Source organism: Oncorhynchus kisutch, linkage group LG3 (genome assembly GCF_002021735.2).
Source record: "Oncorhynchus kisutch isolate 150728-3 linkage group LG3, Okis_V2, whole genome shotgun sequence".
Taxonomy (NCBI): Eukaryota; Metazoa; Chordata; class Actinopteri; order Salmoniformes; family Salmonidae; genus Oncorhynchus; species Oncorhynchus kisutch.
This window is the reverse complement of record NC_034176.2, coordinates 21,265,375-21,286,380: the sequence shown is the minus strand read 5'-3', so window position 1 is coordinate 21,286,380 and position 21,006 is coordinate 21,265,375. Positions and strand designations below refer to the sequence as shown.

At 40.9% G+C, this 21,006-nt stretch overlaps 1 protein-coding gene across 2 annotated transcripts in view; it reads right to left on the bottom strand.

Moving 5' to 3' along the window:
- The window catches only part of ptgs1 (prostaglandin-endoperoxide synthase 1), a 57,339-nt gene extending 41,901 nt beyond the window's left edge, over positions 1 to 15,438 (bottom strand). The window contains exons 1-3 of one of the 2 annotated variants that reach the window (XM_020469828.2): positions 15,140 to 15,438; positions 14,941 to 15,030; positions 5 to 121 (exon numbers count right to left, since the gene is read on the bottom strand). In XM_020469828.2, the coding sequence (XP_020325417.1) occupies positions 5 to 121; positions 14,941 to 15,030; positions 15,140 to 15,146 (214 nt within the window). In that variant the 5' untranslated portion in view covers positions 15,147 to 15,438. Of the gene's footprint in view, positions 1 to 4; positions 122 to 232; positions 1,054 to 14,940; positions 15,031 to 15,139 lie in introns of those variants that run through there. The other variant, XM_020469835.2, reaches the window with a different exon arrangement.
- Positions 15,439 to 21,006: the final 5,568 nt, after the last annotated feature.

The following is a 21,006-nucleotide window of genomic DNA, read 5'->3' as shown; positions in this document are numbered from 1 at the left end:
TTACGGATAGTGCAATTCTGTCCATAGAAGCCGGTGCGAGTGCAGTCACATTCATAGCGGTCAGTGCCAAACCTTAAACACACACCCCAGTTTTGACAGGGGTAATAGCAACAGGGATTCACTGCAAATGAGAAAACACACACTTCGATTAAAGTATAGTTTGGGCACTGAGCTTTTCCTGACCATTTGAAATGACCAAGAATGCCAAAGTTTTTCCTAGTAGAGCACATACTTTTTCCTGATCACCATCATTGTCATAACAACACACATCCGTGCTGTCAGCCAGGACAATATTCAGATGGTGTCCAATGTCTCTCCAGCTTGGATGCCACACTGAAGAATGTGCTTAAAGCATGAGCAGAACATTCATCTCAGGCTGGAATTTGATGTGTTGCCTGACTCCCTGGTGAGGTAGGGAAGATCTATTTAATAATACAGTTATGTGCACATAACTGCAGTAAAAGTCCAGTAAAAGGGAGGAGGGCAAAATCAAGTTCCAGCCTGAGTTCATTGTTTTGCTCATGCTATAAGCACATTTATGATTGTCATCTGGCGAGGACACTCACCAAAACGACAGCTAAATGAGCATGTCATCTTAGTCAGGGCCAAATCCTAACGAGGTGTGAACAACCTAACCTACTATTTTCACACAAATCTTCCATTAGTGCATTAACAGTAAGTTGAATGATTTCCAGTTGAGATTCAGCCTATAATTAATTTACAAGCCAGGAAAGAAGAGTGTTTGGACTACTTAAGGAGTCAGACTGTGGTTGGAGAGCTGTGCTAACAGAAATGTCTACTGCCATGAGGCAAGCACGATGCCAACTCTCACATCCTTGGCCATGCAGTCACTATCATGTTATGGCTTACTGTCCTTCCCTGCAAGACACGCATCCATTGAGATGATCATAAATATAATTTTCACAATGACGAGTATGTATGAGTGGCAGTAGTTCAGCAGATCCTTCCTCATTAAGCAGTATTCTTCAGTCATTTAGATAACTGGAGTCTTCTGCTAAGAGGAAATGGCTTCTCGATAGGCGACAGTCCTATACTGTACTAGTAGTCAACTCATTCAACCAACAAAACAGATATTTGGTTGAATATTTATAGTATGAAATATGTATTAAATGCCAGTGTTCCTAACCCTTTCAAATGTACAATGGAAGTTTAGATTTATACCGTTAACTGGAAAAATAATGTATGATACAGCAGGATTTGTTCCCGGCAGATCATCTTCTAGCACAGAATTGAAAACAGTCTTCCTCCGCCTGCAAATATGCTTTGTGCCATCTGTGTTAACACAAACAAGTAAGTGTGCCAGTCGGTATTAGGCCATTATTACTACAAGTTTAGATTGCTAAGTTAGTCAGCTATCTAAAAATTGTTAGATTACATTGTAATTGAGTGACTTTCAGTGACAAATAAGAGAAAATAAAATTCTAAATTGTGTATTTTACTATTCTAACTCTTAACAGTAAATTATAAAATATTGAACTGGGGTGTATTCATTAAGTCCTGCACCAGAAACCGTTTAAGGACCAAATGGAATAAAACCGGGGAGGGACCTACCTGGGGTATATTCATTACGGAAATAGTTACCATTTATGAACCAAACGGAAGCTAAATGAGAGCTTCTATTGGGCAATATTAGTTAGGTCCCTCCCTATTTCGTTCCATTTGCTTCAGTTTAAGAAACTTTTTTTTTTTTTCATTGCTAAATGTTTTACTTTCGGAATAAACAATTTTTTTGCAAAACATTTTGCAACAGACTAACTATTGTCTTTCAAATTAACTCATGGGTAGACGGCTTGCCTAGGGCACACAGCAGTCCTATGAGTGGAGGATATCAGTCAGGGATGTAAATCACGTCTTGAATGGCAAACTACACTTGCCTGCTGGCGGTAGGAATTTATGGTCTAAATAGTAAGCGGAAAATAGCAAGCGAGAGGAATTCTTTTGCCATCTGGGCCCCTGTTCATTAGCTTCATATTCATGCTTTATACTTTGGAAAATGTACATAAAACTGTGCTCTTTATACGTTTTGGACATTATTTTTGCTGTTTTCCACACCAGCAGAAATCCACTTTTTCGAGCTTAAAGACAAGAGCTTACCCATGATGTTGCACATCGATGCAAGTCAATAAGTCATTGTTTTAGTCAAAGTATGATACACACAGAACAGAAATATAAAAACAACAATTTCAAAGATTTTAAGGAAATCAGTCAAATTGAAATATATTCATTAGTCCCTAATCTATGGATTTCACATGACTGGGAATACAGATATGCATCTGTTGATCACAGATTACTTTTTTTTTTTAAATGTAAGGGTGTGGATCAGAAAATCAGTCAGTATCTGGTGTGACCACCATTTGCCTCTTGCAGCACGACATCTCACGTAAAGTTGATCAGGCTGTTGATTGTGGCCTGTGGAATGTTGTCCCACTTCTCTTTAATGACTGTGCAAAGTTGCTGGATATTGGCGGGAACTGGAGCACGCTGTCGTACATGTCGATCCAGAGCATCCCAAACAGTGGGTGATATGTCTGGTGAGTATGCAAGCCATGGAAGAACTGGGCCATTTTTCAGCTTCCAGGAGGTGTACAGATCCTTGCGACATGGGACTGTGCATTATGCTGAAACATGAGGTAATGGCAGCAGATGAATGGCACGACAATGGGCCTCAGGATCTCGTCACGGTATCTGTGCATTCAAATTGCAACTGTGTTCGTTGTCCGTAGCTTATGCCTGTCCATCATGGGGAACTCTGTTCCGCACGCCCACAAGACGTCATACACACGGTTTGCCATCTGCCTGGCACAGTTGAAAACGGGATTCATCCATGAAGAGCACACTTCTCCAGTGTCCATCAACGGTGAGCATTTCCCCACTGAAGTCGGTTACAGTGCCGAATTGCAGAAGGCACTGATGAGGACGAGCATGCAGAAGAACTTCCCTGAGACGGTCTCTGACAGTTTGTGCAGAAATTCGTTGGTGGTGCTGTGGAGGTCGTGAAATTTTGTCAGACGGTAATTGCCAAGCAAATAACTGCTAGTCTCACGGTACTTAAAACACTTTTAGCATCTCCTGGATTCCACGCATAACCTACAAGTCACTGATGTGGACCTTTGGTACATCTACATTTAAAAAAAAGTCTAGCCTACCCATCACAATAAATGTATTATTGATAGCATATTCTGAGTTTTCCTTATTTTAAAGTTGTCATCTGGCTTTGGGCTACACTAGTTCATTTAGAAGGCAAGATTTGCTTTGAATTCCATTGTGTTATTTTATATTATTTTACAGTATGAAGAAAACAGGGAGTGGCTAGCACATGCGGCTATTCTGTGTTGAGCGGTTGACAAAGAAACTGGTCCACCTACAGCGCATTCGGAAAGTATTAGGACCCCTTGACTTCTTCCCCAAAATGTTAGGTTACAGCCTTATTCTAAAATCTAAGTATTCAGACCCTTTACTCAGTACAGTGAATTATAAGTGAAATAATCTGTCTGTAAACAATTGTTGGAAAAATTACTTGTGTCATGCACAAAGTAGATGTCCTAACCGACTTTCCACAAATTTCTTGTTAATTAACAAATGCTGGTTTTGGCGTGGTTGAAAAATGTGTTTTAATGACTCCCGCCTAAGTGCATGTAAACTTCTGACTTCAACCGTATAACCTTTACTTAACTAGGCAAGTCACTTAAGAACAAATTCTTATTTACAATGATGGCCTACCGGGGAACAGTGGATTAACTGCCATGTTCAGAGGCAGAACGACAGATTTGATCCAGCAACCTTTCGGTTACTGGCCCAACGCTCTAACCACCTGCCACCTTCTTGGATACAAGCTTGGAACACCTGTATTTGGGAAGTTTCTCACCTTCTCTGCAGATCCTCTCAAGCTCTGTCAGGTTGGATAGGAAGCAAAGCTGCACAGATATTTTCAGGTCTCTCCAGAGATGTTCGATCAGGTTCAAGTCCAGGCTCTGGCTGGGCCACTCAAGGACATTCAGAGGTTTGTCCCGAAGCCACTCCTGCGTTGTCTTAGCTTTGTGCTTAGGGTCATTGTTCTGTTGGAAGGTGAACATTCAGCCCAGTCTGAGGTCTTGGGTGCTCTGGGGCAGGTTTTCATCAAGGATCTCTCTGTATTCTTCTCCATTGATCCATCAATCCTGACTAGTCTACCAGTACCTGCCGTTGAAAAACATCCCCACAGCATGATGCTGCCATCACGATGCTTCACCGTAGGGATGGTGCCAGGTTTCCTCCAGATGTGACGCTTGGCATTCAGGGCAAAGCACTCAATATTGGTTTCACCAGATCAGAGAATCTTGTTTTTCATGGTCAGTCATTTAGGTGCCTTTTGGCAAACTCCAAGCCGGCTGCCATGTGCCTTTTACTGAGAAGTGGCTTCCATCTGGCAACTCTACCATAAAGGCCTGATTTGTGGAGTGCTGAAGAGATGTTTGTTCTTCTGGAAGGTTCTCCCATCTCCACCTAGGAACTCTTACAGAATGACCATCAGGTGCTTGGTCACCTCCCTGATCAAGGTTCTTCTCCCCTGACTGCTCAGTTTGGCCAGGTGGTCAGCTCTAGGAAGAGTCTTGGTGGTTCCAAACATCTTCCATTTAAGAATGATGGAGGCCACTGTGTTCTTGGCGACCTTCAATGCTGCAGACATGTTTTGGTACCCTTCCCCAGATCTGTGCTTCGACACAATCCTGTCTCAAAGCTCTACGGACAATTCCTTCAACCTCATGGCTTAGTTTTTGCTCTGACATGCACGGTCAACTGTGGGACCTTATATAGACAGGTGTGTGCCTTTCCAAATCATGTCCAATCAATTTAATTTACCACAGGTGGACTCCAATCAAGTTGTAGAAACATCGAGGATGATCAATTGAAGAAGCAGGATGCACCTGATCTAAATTTAGAGTGTCATAGCAAAGGGTCTGAATACTTATGTAAAATAATATATATTTCAGATGTATTTTTAATTCTGAAACCTCTTTTCACTTTGTCATTATGGGGTATTATGTGTAGATTGATGAGGGAATTTTAAAAATAGATATATTTTAGAATAAGTCTAACGTAGCATGTGGAAAAAAGGGAAGGGGTCTGAAAACTTTCCGAATGCAAGTTATATGCTTAATTTAGAGTTATTTATGCTACTTCAGTTGTGGAAAAACATTAGAATGTATAAAAAAAAATCCAAACATATAGCCTAAGGCTGCATGATGCCACTAATGATGATTTGAAAAAGTTGCATGGAAAGGCATGAGCTCTGCTCTGGTTTTTTTTGTGCAGGCTGCTCACACTTCAGTCTCTCATGCACAATTTGACAAGCACTTGATAATATTCTCACCCATCAGACATTTCTTAATTTAATCTGGTCTTTACATATAGCCTACTAATATATGTGTGGATTTTTTTTGATTTAGAATGCCCTACAAAAAAAACAACATGTAATCCATACGCCTGTCTATACAGAAATCATTCAAAAATAGTAAATGTGAAAAGTAGGAGGCAAAGCAAGGGATATAGCAATATTTCAAAATATAATTGTGGGAAAACAGTTTGCAAAGCAAATGGTTTTGCTTTAAAAGAGAATACATAAAATACTGTTTTTTTAGTTATCAAAATTCTCAAATCAATTGAGTGAACAACCATATAGCCTATTTTACTAGCACCAGCGGAGAGCATATTCACTATTTATCAATGTTGGTTCAGTGCTACTGAAGTTTGTTTTGGACAACAATTTCCTCCTCCAGTTTAGATGGATGTCATGTGTGTGCCTCACCTTCTCTTAGGCTTGTTATATGGACGTAGTCATTTGTATTAATCTTTGTCAGTGTCAGCAGTGTAGGCTACTCTGAAATGTGTCATATTAGAAAAGATTCTTCCGTCTCCAGTCATATAAAGTGTAGTAGAATTGCATGAAAATATGTTTATAAAAAGGGAAAAATTTTCCCAGTCGAAGAAAGAAGAAACATAAGTCATCTGAAATAGCCTATAGCCTACTCCATACTTGCCTTAGACTGCACATGCTGGGCATAATTCACAAGTGATAATATTGTCACCCATCAGACTATTTTCAATTGAATCTTGTCTTTACATATACTAAATAATATATGCGTGTGAAATTAGTTTTGATTTAGAATGTAACATGATCATGCACCTGTCGGAACAGGGTCAGGGGGAAAAAAAATGTGTCATATGCACCTAAATAGCGAATGGAGGAAGCTTTTCCCCACAGTAAATTTTTATGCCAGCCTGTTAAGCTATAAACGCAAAGCGTTTAATATTAGGAACGTTGAGAAATAAACTAAATAAATAAATAAATAAATATAGTAGGTCTAGCCTATAGAAAGCTGATGGGATCCTCTTTTTAAGAGGCCATCAAAACAGTTGTCATAGTCTATAGAAATGTTTTGCAACATGAGCTCATGGACTCTAATGAAGTGTTGTATTTGCAATAGCATTTGCATTGACGTCAGAGTGATTAGAGAGACAATAGAGCGCTGAGTACAAGGCCATTAGCAACTGGCCGTTAGCAAGTTTGGTAGGCTACTAATGACCATCAGCGGCATCAGAGCTCAGTTTTGGAGAATCCGAGTTACCTTGACTAAACGGTCAGGTGGAATTTGACTGTGGCCATGACTTGTGGCGGTAATATGCTCACCGTAAAACAGCCCTAGCTGTCCAAACCCACAGTTTTATCAACCGTCTGGGAGGCTTGTCTCAGATTATCCTGCAGGTGAAGAAGCAGGATGTGGAGATCCTGGGCTAGCACGGTTACACGTGGTCTGTAGTTGTGATGCCAATCGCATGCTTACTCAAAACTTGAGACATCTGTGGCATTGTGGTGTGTGACAAAACTGCATATTTTAGAGTGGACTTCTGTTTACATTTGAGTCATTTTGCAGACACTATAAGTCGCTCTGGATAAGAGCAAGTGCATTCATCTTAAGATAGCTACACATATCACAGGCATAGAAAGTACATTTTACCTCAATAATGTAGCTGTCAGTAGTGTCAGAGCTAGAAGGTGGGGTGGGAGGAGGATTATTTAAAGATACTGTTTGAAGAGGTAGGGTTTCAGATGTTTTCAGAAGATGGGCAGAGACTCTGTTGTCCGAGCGTCAGGGGGAAGCTGGTTCCACCATAGGGGTGCCAGGACAAAGGAGAGCTTGGGCTGGGCTGAGCGTGAGCTGCCCTTCCATAGGGGTGGGAGGGCCAAGAGACCTGAGGTGGCAGAACGCAGTGCTCAGGTTGGAGTGTAGGGTTTGAGTATAGCCTGAAAGTAGGAAGGGGTAGTCCGTCTTGCTGTTCCGTAGTTAAGCACCAAGGTCTTATAGTGGAAGCGAGATTCAATTGGAAGCCAGTGGAGTGTGCGGATGAGCAGGGTGACATGAGAGAAATTGGCACGGTTGAAAACCAGGTGGGCTGCTGCATTCGTTGCAGGGGTTTGATGGCACAAGTGGGGATCCCAGCCAACAGCGTGTTGCTATAGTCCAGACAGGAGAGGACAAGTGCCTAGATTAGGACATGCGCCACTTCCTGTGTAAGGTTTTTTAATATATTTATTTACCTTTATTTAACTAGGCAAGTCAGTTAAGAACAAATTCTTATTTTCAATGACGGCCTAGGAAGAGTTGGTTAACTGCTTTGTTCAGGGGCAGAATGACAGACTTGTACCTTGTCAGCTCGGGGATTCGATCTTGCAACCTTTCGGTTACTAGTCCAACGCTCTAACCAGTACGCTACGCTGCCGCCCCACGCTGCCGCCCCAAGACCCAAGGTAGGGTCGGACTCTACGGATGTGGTAGAGCACGAACCTGCAGGAGCGGGTCACTGCCTTGATGTTTGCAGAGAACGACAGGGTGTTGTCCAGGGTCACGCCAAGCTTCTTTGCACTCTGGGAGGGTGACACTGGAGTTGTCAACCATGATGGAGAGGTCTTTGAGCAGGCAGGACTTTCCAGGGAGGAAGAGTAGTTTCATCTTGTCAAGGTTGAGCTTCAGGTGGTGGGCCAACATCCAAGTTGAGATGTATGTCAGGCACACAGAGATGCTTGTCGCCACACCTGGGTGTCAGAAGGGGTGGGGGTGGGGGGGGAGTAGTTGAGTGTCATCCACATAGCAATGATAGGAGAGACCATGTGAGGATATGACAGAGCAGTGTGACTTGGTGTATAGAGAGAAGAGGGCCTGGGGTGCAGACACAGATCATCTCCACGTCACATGGTAGGAGCGGCCTGCCTGGTAGGATGCAATCCAAGAGTGTGCAGAGCCTGAGACGCCCAGCCTAAAGAAGGTGGAGAGGAGTATCTGATGGTTCACGTTGTCCAAAACAGCAGATAGATCTAGGAGGATGAGAACAGAGGAGAGAGAGTCAGCTTTGGCAGGGCGGAGAGCCTCCGTGACACAGAAAAGAGCAGTCTTGGTTGAGTGACCCGTCTTGAAGCCTGACTGGTTAGGGTCAAGATGAGAGTTCTGAGAGAGATAACGAGAAAGTTGATCAGAGACAGCACGCTCAAGTGTTTTGGAAAGAAACGAAAGGGAGACAGGTCTATAGTTTTTGACAGTTAAGTCAAGTGTTGGTTTCTTGAGGGCAGCAACTCGGGCCATTTTCAAGTCAGAGGGGATGCAGCCAGTGGTCAGGGATGAGTTGATGAGGGAAGTGAGAAATGGGAGAAGGTCTGCAGAGATGGTCTGGAGAAGGAAGGAGGTGATGGGGGTCGAGCGGCCAGACCTCACTAGTGACAGGATGTCATCTGGAGAGAGGGGGGAGAAAGAGGTCAAGGCGTAGTGTAATTCTGTGTGAGTGGACACAATATGCTGAGTGTATGAGTAGTGCATGTCGTCAACCTTTTTTTCCAAAGTGGTTGACAAAGTCATCCACAGAGAGGGAGGAGGAGGGGTGGAGGATTAAGTAGGGAGGAGAACATGGAAAATAGTTTGCTAGGGTTAGAGGCAGAAGATTGATATTTAGAAAGTGGCTTTAGCAGCAGATACAGAGGAACAGAGGTTAGAGAGGAGGGAGGGAAAGGATGATAGGTCCTCCAGAACATAGGTTTTTCTACATTTTCGCTCAGTTGCCCACAGCCCTGTTCTGTAAGCTCAGCCACGGAGCAGGAGGGGAGGGCCGAGCCAACCAGGAGGAAACGGGACAGTGAGTCATAGGATGCGGAAAGGGAGGAGGGTGGGGTCGAAGAGGCGGAAGGGAGAAGGATTTAGCAGAAGGGAGAGATGATTGGATAGAAGAGGAAAGAGTAGTGGGAGCGAGAGAGTGAAAATTGCGACGGCGCATTACCATCTGGGTAAGGGCTGAGTGGTTAGGGTTGGAGGAAAGGGAGACAGAAAAATAAAGTAATCTAGTAAAGATAAGGTCAAGCGTATTGCCTGCCGTGTGAGATGGAGGGGATTGGTAAAGGGTGAGGCCAAAAGAGGCAAGGAGGGGAAGGAAGTTGGAAGGAAATTCATTTGAAGGCAGATATTGGCAGGTTGAAGTCGCCAAGTACGAAGAGGTGAGCCATCGTCGGGAAATTATCTTATCAAGGTGTCAAGCTCATTGAGGGATAAGTCGGACCACAGAGTGAAGGAAAAGCAGCCAACAAGTGCTCAGCATATGTGGGAACTCCTATAAGACTGTTGGAAAAGCATTCCAGGTGAAGCTGGTTGAGAGAAAATGCCAAGTGTGCAGAGTACAGGGTGGCTATTTGAAGAATCTCAAATATAAAATATATTTTGATTTGTTTAGCACTGTTTTGGTTACTACATGATTCCATATGTGTTCTTTCATAGTTTAAGTCTTCACTACTATTCTACAATGTAGAAAATAGTTTTTTTTAATTAAGAAAACCCTTTAATGACTAGGAGTTGCAGTTTGGATTTACGCATCCTGAAAATAAACGCTTAGACGGCAAAGGCTTTCTGTGGCAGAAAAATCTCTGTAGAACAATTCCCATCCCTTACAAGGGGCTAAAACATTGGTGAGATATGCACACAAATTAACCTAAAACACTGTTATTCCTCATACTTTTATTTCACTTAGCCTAATTACGTCAGCAAATTCTGTATTTAAAATCTGATATGCCAACTTGTGTCTTTGAAAATAAATGTAATAAGCATTTCAATTCTGTATTTAAAATCTGATATGCCAACTTGTGTCTTTGAAAATAAATGTAATAAGCATTTATGGACAGTGATGAATATAGGCTGAGTCATAAAATGAGAAATGTCCCTTGCCTTAAATATCCTGTTTTGACATTTTAGTATAGCGCACAAGCTGCTAGGCAAAAATGGTAATCATAACAGCAAAAGATCTTGCCTATGTAAGATGGCAAGGTTTTGCAAATTAGCCTCAAACACCTTAAAATTGATATTCATTCGATTTTTCTTGAATGTGGGGTAATTGTGTAGAAATCAAAATGTCACACGAACATATTCAAACTCCCAGTATTTGGGGAGAAGATCAGGGGTGGGAAGCCAACCCTCTTGGAGAGTTACAGGTACCTGACAAAATAAAGGAAACGCTTGAGTAAATAAGGGATAAAGCATATTGAAAGCAGGTGCTTCACACAGGTGTAGTTCCTGAGTAAATTAAGCAATTAACAGCCCATCATGCTTAGGGTCATTTATAAAAATGGCCAGTATTTTGGCTACCATGGCTAGAAGAAAATATCTGTGACTTTGAATGAGAGGTCTCAAAGAAGCATAGGGGGTTTAAAGTGTATCTGTGTTTTTCCAAGTGTCCAAGCCATAGACTGTTCACTCTGCTACCCCCCGACAAACAGTACCGGAGCATCGGCTCTCGGACCAACAGGCTCCGAGACAGCTTCTACACCCAAGCAAAAAGACCACTAAATAGTAATAAGACTGCTAAAATTGTTAATTAAATGGTTACACAGATCTGCACTGACCCTAATTATTTAATATATATATACACACACACACACACCACACAAACACACTTTTGCACTCATCATATGCTTCTGCTACTCTGTTCTTTACTATCATCATCATCATCAATCCTGATACCTAGTCACTTTAACCTGCATTCATGTAGATACAGTACCTTCAACGAGTATACATACAGCCTAGACTTAATCCACATTTGTTGTGTTAAAGCCTGAATTCAAAATGGATTAAATAAAAACACTCACCCACCTACACACAATACCCCATAATGACAAAGTGAAAACATGCTTAGAAATGTTGGCTAATGTATTGAAATGAATTGCAGAAATATCTGAAGTACATACCGTAACAGTCAAACGTTTGGACACACCTACTCATTCAATAGTTTTACTTTTACCATTTGCTACTTTGTAGATAAATAGTGAAGACATCAAAACTATGAAATAACATATATGGAATCATGTAGAACCAAAAAAAGTGTTAAAACAATGAAGAGCCGACTCCGGGATGCTGGCCTTCTAGGCAGAGTTCCTCTGTCCAGTGTGTGTTCTTTTGCCCATCTTAATCTTACTGGCCAGTCTGAGATATGGCTTTCTCTTTGCAACTCTGCCTAGAAGGCCAGCATCCCAGAGTCGCCTCTTCACTGTTGACGTTGAGACTTGTTTTGCGGGTACTATTTAATGAAGCTGCCAGTTGAGGACTTGTGACGCGTGTGTTTCTCAAACTAGACACCGATACACTTGTCCTCTTGCTCAGTTGTGTACTGGGGCCTCCAACTCATCTTTCTATTCTGGTTAGGGCCAGTTTGCGCTGTTTTGTGAAGGGAGTAGTACACAGCGTTGTACGAGATCTTCAGCTTCTTGGAATTTTCTCACATGGAATAGCCTTCATTTCTCAGAATAAGATTAGACTGATGAGTTTCCGAAGAAAGGTCTTTGTTTCTGGACATTTTGAGCCTGTAATTGAACCCACAAATGCTGATGCTCCAGATACTCAACTAGTCTAAAGAAAGCCAGTTTTCAGCTGTGCTAACATAATTGCAAAAGGGGATTCTAATGATCAATTAGCTAATCCAAGTTTATCATTTTAAAAGGCTAACACAACGTGCCATTGGAACATAGGAGTGATGGTTGCAGATAAAACGGGCCTTTGTATGCCTATGTAGATATTCCATTAAAAATCAGCTGTTTCCAGCTACAAGTCATTTACAACATTAACAATGTCTACACTGTAATTCTAATCAATTTGATGTTATTTTAAAATGGACAAAAAAATAGGAATTTCCTTGTTTTTGAAAGAAAAGCTGTGACCCCAAACTTGAGTGGTAGTGTATATATGAAACGTTTATTTCTAGTGCAGTCGCATATACAATCAACCTCAATGATGAAACTGGCTCTCATGAAGACCGCCACAGGAAAGGAAGACCCCAAGGTACCTCTGCTGCAGAGGATAAGTTAGAGTTACCAGTCTCAGAAATTGCAGCCCGAATAAATGCTTCACAGAGTTCAAGTAACAGACACATCAACACCAACTGTTCAGAGGAGGCTGCATGAATCAGGCCTTCATGGTTGAATTGCTGCAAAGAAACCACTACTAAAGGACACCAATAAGAAGAAGAGACTTGCTTGGGCCAAGAAACGCAAGCAATGGACATTAGACCAGTGGAAATCTGTCCTTTAGTCTGATGAGGCCAAATTTGAGATTTTTGGTTCCAACCGCTGTCTTTGAGACCCAGAGTAGGTGAACGGATGATCTCCACATTTGTGGTTCCCACCATGAAGCATAGAGGAGGAGGTGTGATGGTGTAGATGTGCTTTGCTGGTGACACTGTCAGTGACTTATTTAGAATTTAAGGCATACTTAACCACCATGGCTACCACAGAATTCTGCAGCGATACACCCTCCCATCTGGTTTGCGCTTTGTGGGAGTATCATTTCTTTTTCAACAGGACAATCACCCAAAACACACCTTGAGGCTGTGTAAGGGCTATTTGAACAAGGAGAGTGATGGAGTTTTTCATCAGATGACCTGGCCTCCACAATCAACCCAATTGAGATGATTTTGGATGAGTTGGACAGCAGAGTGAAGGAAAAGCAGCCAACAAATGCTCAGCATATGTGGGAACTCCTTCAAGAGTGTTGGAAAAGCATTTCATGTGAAGCTGGTTGAGAGGATGCCAAGAGTGTGCAAAGCAGTCATCAAGGCAAAGGGTGGCTACTTTGAAGAATCTGAAATATATTTTAATTCATATAAAACTTTTTTGGTTACTATATGATTCCATGTGTTATTTCATAGTTTTGATGTCTTTACAAATAAAGAAACCCTGGAATGAGTAAGTGTGTCCAAACTTTTGACTGGTACTCTCTGTGTGTGTGTGTGTTGTTATTTATATATATCTAAACACACAAACACTACATGTCTATATAGGTCTTAATCCCATTTTACCTTTAGATGTGTCTATTGTTAGATATTACTGCACTGATGGAGCTAGGAATACAAGTATTTCACTACACCTGCAATAAAATCTGCTAAATATGTGTATACAACCAATAAAAAAATTAAAATGTGATTTCATGCTTTTCAGCAACTGGGAGACTGGTAGGGATAAAGGGAACAATGAACGGAGCCAAATCCTTGATGAGGATACTTGCATCCCATTGAAAATCTGTGGAAAGACTTGAAGATTGCTGTTCGCTCTAACTTCACCAAATCCAGATGTGCAAAGCTGATAGACATACCAAGACGACTCAAAGCTGTAATCGCCGCCAAAAGTGCTTCTTCAAAGTATTTACTCAGGCGTGTGAATACCTACATAAATTAGACTTTTACATTTTTATTTTATTTAACTAGGCAAGTCGATTAAGAACCAATTCTTATTTACAATGACGGCCTATTTCGGCCAAACTCGGACGACACCAGGCCAATTGTGCGCCGCCCTATGGGACTCCCATACAGCCTAGATTCGAACCAGGGATTGTAGTGATGCCTCTTGCACTGAAATGCAGTGTTTTGGACCGCTGCTGTATTTCATTTTCAATTAATTTGACACTGTCATTATAGGGTATTTTGTGTAGATGGGTGAGAAAAATATACTTAATCCATTTTGAATTCAGGCTGTTACAACAAAATGTGGATTAAGTCAAGGGGTATGAATACTTTTGGAATGCACAAATGCTTTGTATTCCTGCACATTGATCTGGTACTGGTACTTCCTGTATATAGCTTCATTCTTGTATTTTATTCCAAGTGTAAACATTTTATTCTTACTTTTTAACTCTGCATCGTTGGGAAGGGCTCGTATTAAGCAAACATTTCACTGTCAAGTTTACACCTGTTGTATTCGGCAAATGTGATAAATAAAACATTTTGGGTGTGTGTGCGCGCATCTCAACCCAATTGAAAACTGGAGATTCTGGAGCCACCTAAAACAGCGGTTTCCACCACTATCAACAGAACAGCAAATGATGGAATTTCTCATGGAAGAATGGTGTTGAATTCCTCCAATAGAGTTCCAGACACTTGTAGAATCTATGCCAAGGCGCATTGAAGCTGTTCTGGCGGCTCATGTTGGCCCAACGCCTAATTAAGACACTATATTGGGGTTTCCTTTATTTTGGCAGTTACCTGTAACTCAAGGCAGGATTAGCTAAAGTTTTAATTTACATGTTGGTTTCTTAAAGTCAAGGAGAGACTGCAATTCGTACTATGGTTAGCCACTGCCACCAACCATTAATATCATATACAGTTAGCATACTCTAAATTCAATGGCCAAATCATCTGAAAGTAACTTCAACCAAGTCGTCGAGTTTTGAGTGTGTATATTTAAAATAAACCTTAATACATCTGACCAGTGTTTTAAAAATGGAGAAAACATGTAGATTTGCAGGAAATTCGCTTTAAAACAGATTTTGTTTCCTGGGCCCGACCCACGGAAAAATTGACACCCCTAGAAAACTTGGCACCGCTGAATAATACTATAGGTTATAATAATACAAGATATTATACGCTTACCAACATTCGCAGAGGCGTCTCTGATTTCTTCCCCTGCACATGTTGGTAACCTTAGCAGCAGGATAAACGCCCATACGCACACGATGCACTCTAGAAACACAATTATCAGAGTTAATTAATTGAGAAACAACCTATACTAACCAGGGTTGGCGACTTTGATTAAATATGTTCGGGGGGGAAGTAATTGTAAGGAACTCACCTCTCATTGTAAGATGTAATGCATAAAACGCACCTTCAAAGCACGCGCTCTTCTCAGTAAGGCAGTGCAACAAAAAGTAGTTATTAGAGTACTCTCATAAATAAACACCCATACCCGAAACGAAGTATTTTCTGACAGGAAACTGTTTAGATACCATCTAAAAACGTACAAGTCCACACAGAATTACATACAGGACATTATGACTGCAAGAATGTAGGCGCGAAACGAGTAGTGTAGCTCCCCATCTCCTGGTTCACTTCAGTATGCAGCCTTCTCAACACCCAGATTGGCTAGTGTGTAATGTAGTTTAATGGCTCCATCTATTGGTTGTTATGAGAGCATTACAATCCTAGTGAAGATACTTTAAACTAGTATGAATACTTGCTTTTCTTGCAATTGCAATATCCTTGAATTTTGCAAATTACACACCCTGAAAATCATCATCATCGTAAGTGTAACCAGTATAGAGGTAAAAATGGTTTTATATTGGATATTCAGTTCTCACGTCAATAGCTATTGAACCAAACATGCCATTACTATGAACATAGTATATTCTGAATCAGGGGTGGATGGAGAAAAATCCACATGAGTTTTTAAAGCTAAACGTTCTGATCTGTTGTCAGCTTCATTGCGTAAAAACATTGTTTTGATGCTAGTGGTTGTATTAATTTGGGATCTATAGCATTCCACAACTGTTCCTGACTATGTTTGGAATATTTATTTCTTGCACAGAATAGGTCAACTTTTGTAATATGGGGGATAGTAGATTGACATAGGCTAGTACTTTTGCTGTCCGTTAGGCCTACTCGTCTTGTTGCCTGATGAAAAGTAAATGTGGACAGTTCTTCCAAATTCTTGAATATGCACCTCGGAATTGGATAAGGACACGCACAGTTGCGTTCCTGATGTGTCTGTCTTCACTTGTAGCCTGTGAGAAACACCTGATCACGTGATGGAGAGCCATGTGAGTGAGATGTGCTTCAGAGCACGCAGCACTCAGTGAGAAGGGAATTATAATTAGTATATTCGGCCACTGGCCGTAAAAGGCATGGATTTTCTTAAGGGGGCATTACGGCCACACAAAGGGGACGCTGCCGGGAAATTCAAGGCATTATCAAGTGCTTGTCAAATTGTGAATGAGAGACTGATGAAGTTTGTATAGCCTATGCAAAAAACAAAGCAGAGTTCATGCCTTTCATGCAACCTTTTTCAAATCATCATTAGAGTCGCATCATGCACCTTACAATGGATTAAAAATCAAAACATACAGCTTAACATTTGTAGAACAACTAAAGTTACATTAATAACTCTAAATGAAGCATATAGGAGTACCTGTTTATTTGTTAACTGCTCAACACAGAATAGCAGCATGTGCTCACTCCCTCAAATTGTTTGGAGAAAATATCCTTTCTATTTTATTCAGCTTTGTTCTATTATATTATTCATACTAAGAAATAATAATAACGCTATCGGACTTCTAAACAAATCTTGTCCTTTAAATGAACTAATGTAGCCCATAGCCATAGCCAGATGAGGACCTAACATAAGGACAACTCAGAGTATGCTATTCTGTTCTTCTGAAATAGACTACATTTTCTTCATATCATGTTTCTTTAAACCTGTCTAAAATAAATAATGGATTTATTGTGAAGGTGTAAGCTATATTACATGGATTTATTAGACTTTTTAAAATGTAGATGTTTCAAAGGTCTGCATCAGTGGCTTGTAGGCTCTGTGCGGACAATCACCAGCTGACGAAATTTCATGACTGCCACAGCCCTATCCACCACCATGGACTCTTCAGGAAGACCATTCGAACCCTTAACCTTTATAATAGTTGCTGCATAGGAAATGCTCTGTACAGCCCTGACCTTGGCCACCTCATTCTCTTTCACCCTTGTCGGGCATTCCAAAGAGGTGGCTTCATGGTTCCCACCACAATTGCAACATGTCACATTGCCATCACTTTTAAAACATATGATATGACCTTTTTCACAACTTAGACATCTCGGCTTCTCCCTTCTGCAGACAGTTGAAACACACACAAAAAAGCTTTACAGTGATCACACTGCATTGGTCTTGGGATAAATGCTCTGACTCGGTAGTTTATATACCCCAACTGCACCTGAGACTCCATGTAAAAAAAACTAAAGAACAGATAGACTCTTCATTTTCTCTTGATTTACCACACAATTCATCCGACATGCAACAATCAGTACTGGAATATTCTTAATCTTGACAACATCGACTTACCGTTAGATGCCAGATATTACCCTCTAGGGGCGCCCTATTCCGAAGAGGCACACACAACACGTCAAACTTCTCAAAATCAGGTGAGAAGCAACACACATTCCTTCTGATCCTCAGAAGTACAAGAAATCAAAACAAGCCCACTTCTCGTCATTCTCACAGCCTTACTTTACCCAGCACTCTCTCCACCAGTTTGGATCTCTCAAATGGATTCTTCAAGATTGGTAATCCGATTAGCTGCTCCTCATCAACAAACTGTACTCCAACAAGATAAGAATGGACACTCTCAGCACTGTACGCTACTTTGCTTTATTTTCCATTCTTTTGGACAATAGTCACATTTTCCTTGATTCCACCGCCATTACATTCAAGATCCGCATCAGTGTTCGTCATCTTTTTTTCCCCTACCAGAAATAAATATCTTTCTTCTTCTATGTTATTATTGCGGTCCGCAACCATATGTTAGAGGTGCATGCCGCCACCCACGGGCAACACACTAATTGTTCCCAAAGACAAAGAAACAAAAACCAAATAGTTCTTCTTTAGTCAGATTCAAATGTCAACTCCGATCACTACATGCTCTGGGGCCTGAGAAGGAAGAGCGTCTTCAGACGGAATTCCTTGAAGTGTTTTGGGTGTGAAGTCCTGGAGACCCAAAAACCTTTCAGCCGCAGATACAGGTATGGCCAGTTCCTTGGACTTCTTGTTTGTTTGTGAAGTATTATTAATCACATGCGCAATAAACTCCACAAAATCTACCTTATTCAAGATCAGCATATCACTTTCCCTCAACTGTTAAACGACACTCTGAATTTCCACAAGCTGCGGGCCATCCACCTCCATATCTTCAGCTCCACTCGCTCCTTCATCTATTTCACGTGCCTCTGTGTAGGAGACCTGCTGTACAGCCCTGACCCTTGCCACTACAAACTCTGGGGAATTGGGAACGTGATTTCCAGCACAATTGCAACACCGTACATCCTCAGATTCTTCAGCAACATTCTTTCGGCACACACTTGACACATGGCCATACCTTTTGCAATTATGTCAAAACCTCATTTTTCTTCTTCCATGCATTACGGTGGTCCGTAAACAAACGTTAGAGGTGCATGTCGCTACCTACTGTACTGGAGTGTGTAGTCTATCACAGCTTACAGACTAAATGTATAAAGAAACTAATATTAAGAAAAACTAAACCCTCCTGAGTAAATCCAGATGTGGATTTATCACAATGAAATATCACAATATGCCATCCCAACAGCAATATTTGTGACCTGTTACCTCAAGAAAAGGGAAACCAGTGAAGCACAAACACCACTGTAAATACAAACTATATTTATCTGTCTATTTATTTTCCCTTTTGTACTTCAAATATTTGCACAATGTTACACGACTATACTGTATAGACAGTAATATAACATTTAAAACGTCTATAGTCTTTTGAAACTTTTGTGAGTGTAAGTTTTACTGCACACTTTTGTTTATTATCTATTAAAAAACATTTTTTTAAAGAAATTATGAAACAGTCTGACAAGACTATTTGTAAGCTTTGAAATTATATCTATCTCAACCATTTATCTTTCCTAGAGTGATGACGACAGACTTGGATGTCTGATGGTATGGTGGGGCATGCAAAATAGGTCAACTTTGAGCATCTTTATCTCATGAATGTTTTGGCGATGGGCAAATACATTACCGTTCAAAAGTTTGGGGTCACTTAGACCACTTGTTTTTGAAAGAAAAGCAATTTTTTTGTCCATTAAAATAACATCATATTGACCAGAAATATGGTGTAGACATTGTTAATGTTGTAAATGACTATTGTAGCTGTTAAGGCCGATTTTGTAATGGAATATCTACAAAGGCCTATTATCAGCAACAATCACTCCTGTGTTCCAATAGCACGTTTGTCACGTTCGTCGTAAGAATTATTTTTCATTTTTCATTTTCATTTCACCTTTATTTAACCAGGTAGGCTAGTTGAGAACAAGTTCTCATTTGCAAATGCGACCTGGCCAAGATAAAGCATAGCAGTGTGAGCATACAACAAAGAGTTACACATGGAGTAAACAATTAACAAGTCAATAACACAGTAGAAAACGAAGGGGGGGTCTATATACAATGTGTGCAAAAGGCATGAGGAGGTAGGCAAATAATTACAATTTTGCAGATTAACACTGGAGTGATAAATGATCAGATGGTCATGTACAGGTAGAGATATTGGTGTGCAGAAGAGCAGAAAAGTAAATAAATAAAAACAGTAAGGGGATGAGGTAGGTGAAAAGGGTGGGCTATTTACCAATAGACTATGTACAGCTGCAGCGATCGGTTAGCTGCTCAGATAGCTGATGTTTGAAGTTGGTGAGGGAGATAAAAGTCTCCAACTTCAGCGATTTTTGCAATTCGTTCCAGTCACAGGCAGCAGAGTACTGGAACGAAAGGCGGCCAAATGAGGTGTTGGCTTTAGGGATGATCAGTGAGATACACCTGCTATTGGGACCAAAGCACAGCGTGATATGGTTTCCACATGTTTATTTTACTGAAACACACAAAAACAGTAAAGAATGAACGAAACGTGAAGTCAATTAAGTGCTCACAGGCAACTAAACATAAACAAGATCTCACAAACTCAGGTGGGAAAAAGAACTACTTAAATATGATCCCCAATTAGAGACAACGACAACCAGCTGCCTCTAATTGGGAATCACACAAAACACCAACATAGAAAAAGAAACTAGAACACAACATAGACATAGATATACTAGATCACCCCCTAGTCACGCTTTGACCTACTACACCATAGAGAAACAATGGCTCTCTATGGTCAGGGCGTGACAACGTTGTGTTAGCTAATCTAAGTTTATCATTTTAAAAGGCTAATTGATCGTTAGTAAAACCCTTTTGCAATTATGTTAGCACAGCTGAAAACTGTTGTGCTGATTAAAAGCAATACAACGGACCTTTAGACTAGTTGAGTATCTGGAGCATCAGCATTTGTGGGTTCGATTACAGGCTCAAACTGGCAAGTAACAAATAACTTTCTTCTGAAACTCGTCAGTCTATTCTTGTTCTAAGAAATGAAGGCTATTCCATGCGAGAGATTGCCAAGAAACTGAAGATCATCATTAAGATCATCATTAAGTTTGCCGACGACACAACGGTGGTAGGCCTGATCACCGACAATGATGAGAAACTCCCCAAATACAGTTTTATGGGCTCCTAACCAATTGTACTATTGTGGTTTTTTTTGCATTGTTTTATTTTATTTTGTACATAATGTTTCTCCCACCGTCTCTTATGACCGAAAAGAGCTTCTGGATATCAGAACAGCAATTACTCAACTCAAACTGGACAAAGCAGAACAGCTGCAACCGGTAAGACAAGGGGTGGTGGTCTGTGGCTATTTGTCAATAACAGCTGGTGCGCAAAATCAAATATTAAGGAAGTCTCAAGGTTTTGTTTGCCTGAGGTAGAGTAATTCATGATAAGCTGTAGACCACACTATTTACCAAGAGAGTTTTCATCTATATTTTCATAGCTGTCTATTTACCCCCACAACTGATGCTGGCACTAAGACCGTACTCAACGAGCTGTAAAAGGCCATAAGCAAACAAGAA